Source organism: Cebus imitator, unplaced genomic scaffold (assembly GCF_001604975.1).
Source record: "Cebus imitator isolate Cc_AM_T3 unplaced genomic scaffold, Cebus_imitator-1.0 Scaffold36, whole genome shotgun sequence".
Taxonomy (NCBI): Eukaryota; Metazoa; Chordata; class Mammalia; order Primates; family Cebidae; genus Cebus; species Cebus imitator.
The window spans coordinates 323250-330591 of NW_016107351.1; the positions used below are offsets into that span (position 1 = coordinate 323250).

Below are 7342 nucleotides of genomic sequence, written 5' to 3' on the forward strand. Positions count from 1 at the left end.
CCGGGTGTCTGCGTGGGTGAATCCGAATGAATTCTGACTACTAAAGCAATGTAACATCCTATGTGAGTTAAGATATCAATCAATTTAAGATACAACCGAAAGGCAGGACAGCAGCGGTGTCAGGCGGAGGTGGTGGATGTGCTCAGGGCATCGGGAAGGAGCACTGAGCCTTACCCCATGGCAGGACATCCATCAACAGTGTGTGCCCGGCTTGCTCAGTCACGATCCTCCACACACCGTGACCGACTCGAGGCTCACCCGTGCCTCTGGTTTCCTCCCGTCTTCGGCAGGAGAGGAGAGAACTCCCAACTCCTGTGGCGCCTCTGGTGTAATACCGTGAGCCACAGGACTCTCCTCCTCCCATTTCAAGACACTGAAACGTGGGGATTGTTTCAAGAGCCAAACGCAGCCCACCCTGACTGATGGATCCTCCATCTCTGCCTTACTAAACAGAGCCCGTGTTTCTTTCCTTTGATTCTAAAGCATGAAATCCAAGAGCCATGGAGGGGATGCCCGTCTTCCCGGCACCAGGGGAGGCAGCTCTCGTTGGGCCACACTGAGGACACCAGGACACCAATCTCCTCTCGTGTCAATATGCATGACAAAGGCCAACCTGTATGACATTTCCTTGATATGGGAACAAAGGGAACTCAGACAGCTCCCAAGGGCTGAGCAACTGTTCCTACAAAACACACACAAGACATCCGAGGAGGTCTGCCGTTCGACACCTCCGGGGTGCCTGTGGCCAGGGTGCGCGTGCCGCTCCAGGGGGCTTGCCACCGACAAACTGGCATCCTCAGGGGTAAGGGCACCAGCACCTGGCCTGAGTCAGAAGGAGACCAGCAGCGCCTCCCGTCTCCCACGCGCAGCCTGCGAACCCACAGACTTCTCACCCAGACAAGCCTGCAGTCTCACTAGAAAGAACACATCTAAAACTAAGGGTATCAGAAACAGCTGTGTACATACAGAACTCGGAAATACGGAAGCAAGGGGAACAGAGCCAAACAACTAAAAGGGTCGCCTCTGGAAAAATACAATGTGGGACCAGGACCACAGACACTACGCAGAACGATTCCACCCCAACTATTCACGCCTGAGAGCTGAAAGGAAAAATAACTTCCTATGAAGTATAAAAATGAACGAGGAGGAGAAAAGCCCCGAGCTGACACCAAGGCTCAGTCAGGATCACCAGGGACGCAGTTGGCTTCAGAGCCTGCAGGCCACAGAGTCTCCTGGGGCCAGCGAAGGCCCTGGAGGGAAGGGGCCACAGGAAGAGGGCTGGCTGCCAGAAGCTGTGGCTGAGGCTGGGGGGGTGCAGGCAGCGAGAGGGGCCCCCAGGGAGGGCGTGGGCACTGTGGGCCGCTTTCCACGCAACACGCCCACCTGGGTGCAAGGCCACGTGTGCAGGAGTGCTGCATCTGCTCTTAATGGTGTGAGGGGTACAAACGCAGCACTCCAGCCAACACACCCACGGGGCAAACACAGCCGGAGGCCGGCAGGGGCTCAGAGCAGGGATGCCTCCCACAAAGATGCCTGCCTCCAACGGTGGCCCCACCAGGAATATACGCCCCAGCTGTGAACCCTAAGGGATGCACCCCAACACACGTACCCCAGAGCAGAGGGCTGGGTGGGGATGCTGGAGTGGGGGGTGGAGAGAGGCAGACAGAAACCACCCAGCACCCCCAACAAACCACAGCCCACCAGTCTTCAGAGCAGAGGTCAGTGTGGGACGCTGGAGTTGGGGGGGAGAGAGGCAGACAGAAACCACTCTGCACCCGGCACCCCCAACAACAGACCACACCCACTGCCCTTCAGAGCAGAGCACCAAGAACCCAGATGGCGTTAAGACGCCAAGCACCAAACAGCAGTAAGGGTGCCTTTCTAAAAACCTGGGCGAAGCGCATCCATGTGTATGTTCCATGGTCACTCGGGGAGCCTGCAGCACCCTGGCCGCAGTGGGTGCGGTGGGTGAGGAAGGGACGGGGTGGCTACTATGTCTCACGTCTTTCCAAACAACATCAAGCAGCAGCTAAAACCCACAATACTCCCCTTCTGCCCCCTAAGTGCAAATGCAGCATTCCTGCACAGGCAGCCTCATGCCCAGGGTGGGTGTGTCACAGGCAAAGCTGCCCTGGATGGGTGTAAATGCCAGGGGGGAAAGCTGCCCACAACCACCAGGCAGAGGCTCCAGGAAGTGCGGTTCTCCCATCGTTTCTTCCTGAGCTCATGACAGTTCTGCCCATGGAAAGTACATGGCAGCAATGCACAGACCAACAGTGGCCAGGGCCCAGCAGGACCCCTAAGAGCGGTCACTCAGGGCCTGGAGGACACCCACGTAGTTGTCCTAACCACACACTAAGAGCAGCTTACAGAGAAGAACCTCCCCGATGGGCCTGGCTTCAGGGAGCAGGAGAGTAAAGGAAACACAGCCACAGCAGCGTGGCTGGCCACAGGGATTCGGGACACCATTAACTGCCCTGCCCCCTTTCATGGTGGGCATGGCTCCTGTACAGATTTCCTGCTCAAACACCAAAAGCGAACCTAAAGGCAGCCCCTGCAGCACAGGGGGGCACACACCGGGAGTGTGTGACGGTCATGTGAAGGGCGTGTGAAGGGCATGTGTAGGTCATGTGAGGGTCTTAAAGGTCATGTGAAAGTTGTGTGAAGGGAGTGTGTGAAGGTCATGTGAAGGGCATGTGAATGTTGTTGGGCTGCATGTGAAGGACGTGTGAAGGTCATCTGACTGCATGTGAATGTTGTTTGCATGTGAAGGGTGTCTGAAGGTCATCTGACTGCATGTGAATGTTGTCTGACTGCATGTGAAGGGTGTCTGAAGGTCATCTGACTGCATGTGAAGGTCGTTGGACTGCACGTGAAGGGCTGTGAACAGTGTGAAGGTCGTAGAAAGTCATGTGAAGGACTTGCGAAGGTCGTAGGCCTGCCTCCAACTGCCACCTCAGGGCATGGCACGTGTCGCGGGTGGGAAGGGGTGGAGAGTGAACCCTGTGAGAGCACCCAGCACTCCCACCATCCCAAGCCAGGCTCCTAGATCCAGAAATGACTTACAGGTCACCAGTTGTCCATGACACAGGGGGGATGGTCTTGATCACACTGACAGACGAGGCAACGCCGGGCACCCATGGGCACATCGGAAAGGTGACGTCCCTACAGCATGCTCTGGAGGCAGCTGAGGGGCAGTGATCAAGTCCACATCCAAAACACGACACATGGTCTTGGCCATCAGGAACCTCCTGCAGACTGGCAGCCCCAAGCCTCCAAACGTCAGTGACAGAAACTGGCTCACGCTTCTAGGACCAACTTTCCCATGACATCCATCACACCCAGGAGAACACTGAGCTGACAGCAGCAGAAATGCACGCTGCTGCTCTCAGTAAAGAAGTCCCACTGGCCTGGCCAGAGGAGGACGGCTGCAGGCCTCAGGCAGGTCCCCATCAGGTCAGGGCTGGGAGGTGTGGAGAGAAAGCATGAGAGGCTGATGCAGCCTGACATCCGGCCATGGGCTCCCAGAACCCAGCCCCTCTCCTCTGCCTGGAACACGTGGATCTCGGAAGTCTGCACACAACAGTGGTTTTTTTCCTAAGCTTCCTCACCAGCTGTGCCTTCACACTCAGTCCCACGCAAGGGGCTGAGCGCGGCACAGGACAGCCGTCTGTCCTCACCAGCTGCACCTCCGCACTCACAGTCCCACGAGAGGGGCTGGGCATAGCGTGGGATGGCCACCTGCACAGCAGGGCGCCGGGAGCTGTCAGGAGGAGCCCAGCTCTCTGGACGCTCGGGGTTGGCTGCTGCCATCAGAAATGTCTTGGAAATGAAATCAGGCCTTTGCGTTAACACTTTGTGGGATTGTCTAAAATGTCTTCTCTGTTTCTCTCCTCACATTCTAAACTGAATCTGCCAAGAAAACGTGAGGCACTGCCCGACTGTGCTAACCCCGGGGGGCACGAGAGGCTTGGGCATGAGGTGCAGAAGTTCACCTGATCGGTGCATCAGGAGCTTTGCCTCTGCCCAACTTTCCTCTGGCCCCCACCTGAGCTCCCGGTCCTCACCCTGAACAGCTCTTGGTCCCTGAACTGCTGAGTGCCCCCAGGCTGGACCGGGGCTGCACTCGGAGGGACCTGCAACACCCACTGAGTCAATAGGCGAGTATTGGCCCCATCAGCCCTGCCACCCTAGCTGCCTCCGCTTCCCAAGAGGGTTCCAGAACCAGTGGCTCTTGGGTGCAGCCCCTCCTAGATCACACTTCCTCTGTCTCTCTCACAGGCACACTGGGGGCTGACTCTGACACACACGTCCGACCTGTCAGGACTCGAGTACCCCTGAGTATCCCCCCACCCTCCATCTGTTCTGAAACAGCCAGCGCCAGCCAGCTCCAGGTGGCAAAGGGCACGCGTGCAGAGCAGCCCTCGGCCTGCAGGTGACGTGCCCTTCAGATGGGTGCCCGCCTGGGTCTAAGGGATTCAGAGCTGCGCTTGGCAGGTCGTGGCCCTGTGCCCAGGAGCCCCTCAAACCTGGTGATACCTGCTCACAGGCCTCATGGCCCTCGCCCTCCGCCCCAATGCCAAGTCCCTCAAAGCTGTGCCATGCTCCAGCCACCATGCCAGTACCCCAACACCTCCGGCCACTGCACACTGCATAGGTCACGGCTGGGATTCATTGCCTTTGAAACGCAGCCCCACACTCTCAGCACAGAAGCTAAACCCCTGTGCTTCTAGCCTCTTTGCCACCACCACAGACCAGGATCCAAGTTCCTCCAGGCGGTGTGAAGGCTGTTGGCCTGTGAGGGAGGAGAATGGTCCCTCAGCTGGGCAGGGTGGCCTGCAGACCAGCTCTGGGGGCAGCACTGGTGGTGCCGACTGGTCCCTACCACAGGTGAAGCCCTGGCATGCTGGGCACGCCCACCACACCTACACCTGCTCACCATTCCCACCCAGGAGAGAGGCCCTCCACAGACCCACATGGCTCCTGGTAAATATCCCAGTAAGTGCTGCGTGCCCAGATTTTCTAGCAGGTTTAGCTGGACAGGATTCAAGAAAACCAGATACCTGTTATGGTGGTATCATTCGCATTCTTTGCAAACATTAAACATCTAAAAAAAAAAAACTACAAAAATTATTCTCTGTTCTAGTTACGTTTAAACACTGTACTGAAGAGAAGAAAGTGTGTCCTTGGATGCCCCAATGGAACGCCCCTGTGGGAAAGACTCAGGTGCCCCTGCTCAGTGCACCCACCCAAGAGGCAGCTGCCACAGCTGCTGGAGCAGGCCCTCCATGGGAGGGGGGACCACACCCAGACAGACACAAGAGCAGCGGCAGGGCCACACCCACCGAGTCCACAAAAGGAAGGAGGCAGGCACATCCACTGAGTCCACAGGCAGGGGCCACATCCACCGAGTCCACACAGGGGCAGAGGCAGTGGCCACGCAAACCAGGCACACCGTGGCCGCCGCCTCCACAGAAGAAACACGCCCAGCTCTGCACCCTGACGGGCTGAAGGGCCACCCTGCATGCCACGAGCCGCCTCTCTCGTCGATGGCCGTGGCAGAGGGCTGCAGCCTTCAGCCTTCAGACCCACCTGCTTGTCTCATGAGCTCTCCTCCCAGGCCCCTGAAAAGGAACGAAAACATAGGAATTAGAAGATTCTCTCAATATACAAAAGACCATGAAATATCCTTGCCAATGTAACTTCAGGCTCCAAAAAGCATTAAAATGAGACTTCGTTAAATGTGCTACTGAGTATGAGCTGCCTTTTACCAAAGGAAAACGTGACACAGCCATCTTCCAGAGGCCCCATCCTAACTGGGTTATGCTGATTTTCATAGTCCTTGCTGGTATCCCACCACAGAACTAATTCCAAACAGCGCTCATCTCTGATGTTATAAAAGCTAATCTGAGATGCAGAAAGAGCCCTTGTCCAGCCTAAAGCAGCAGCACACTGAGGTTCTACCACGCGCGAAGTCAGGCGCGGTTCCAGGCTGCTCTGCCGTCTGGGACACCTGCCCCAGCTCTGGCACTGACAATGGGACCCTGGTGCACGGGGGAATGGGCACTGCCCAGGGAGGGCAAGAAATTTACTTCTGAGACCCTGGTTTCTGGCCCACACAGAGTGGCTGGGTCTGATGTCCCCTCCTGCAAGTAGAAAACTGGAAGGAATATAATGTGAAAAATTGGCTCTAACAGCCGGAGGTAGGGAGTGCAGGGCTGAAGCCCAAGGCAGGGGGCCCTCCAGCACCCCAGGAAACCAGCTTGGCCAACATGGTGACACCCCATCCCTACTAAAATCACAAAAATTAGCCGAGTGTGGTAGGAGGCACCTGTAATCCCAGCTACTCGGGAGGCTGAGGCTGGAGAATCGCTTGAACCCGGGAGGCGGAGGTTGCAGTGAGCTGAGATGGCGCCACTGAACTCCAGCCTGGGCGACAGAGCGAGATTCCATCTCCAAAAAAGAGAAAACAAGAAAACAAGAGAAAAACTAAGAGAAAACAAAAGCAAGCCACACAGCTGGAGAAAGCACTGGCAGATATCGTGTCTGACAGAGTTGACATCTGGAATATGTAAAGAGTTCTGACAGCTGAATAAGAAGCCAGAGGATGAAATTTTTTAATGAGTAAAAAGTCTGAACAGTCACTTCACCAAAGACCCAGGAATGCTCAGTCAGCACAGGGAGAGAGGCTGGGCAGAGGGAGACAGGCTGGGTGCAGGGAGAGAGGCTGGGAACAGGGAGACAGGCTGGGTGCAGCGAGGCTGGGCGCAGGGAGACTGGGCGCAGGGAGACAGGCTGGGTGCAGGTAGGCTGGGCGCAGGGAAAGAGGCTGGGCACAGGAAGACCAGCTGGGCACAGGTAGGCTGGGCGCAGGGAAAGAGGCTGGGTGCAGGAAGACAGGCTGGGTGGAGGGAGAGAGGCTGGGCGCAGGGAGACAGGTTGGGCGCAGGGAGACAGGCTGGGTACAGAAAGAGGCTGCGTGCAGGAAGACAGGCTGGGCGCAGGGAAAAAGGCCAGGCGCAGGAAGACCAGCTGGGCGCAGGTAGGCTGGGCGCAGGGAAAGAGACTGGGCACAGAGAGAGGCTGGGCGCAGGAAGATAGGCTGGGCACAGGTAGGCTGGGCACAGGGAGACAGGATGGGCACAGGGAGACAGGATGGGTGCAGGTAGGCTGGGCGCAGGGAGACAGGCTGGGTGCAGAGAGGCTGGGCGCAGGGAGACAGGCAGGGTACAGGGAGACAGGCTGGGCGCAGGTAGGCTGGGCACAGGGAGACAGGATGGGCACAGGGAGACAGGATGGGTGCAGGTAGGCTGGGCGCAGGGAAAGAGGCTGGGTGCAGAGA

General features: G+C 57.4%; 1 protein-coding gene across 4 annotated transcripts in view; it reads right to left on the bottom strand.

The window, feature by feature from the left end:
• Positions 1-7342, bottom strand: part of TBCD (tubulin folding cofactor D) — a 196147-nt gene that overhangs the window by 35772 nt on the left and 153033 nt on the right. For all 4 annotated transcript variants that reach the window (XM_017524704.1, XM_017524703.2, XM_037737131.1 and 1 more), the window contains one exon: positions 5593-5624. In XM_017524704.1, coding sequence (XP_017380193.1) covers positions 5593-5624 — 32 coding nt within the window. The remainder of the gene's footprint in view (positions 1-5592; positions 5625-7342) is intronic.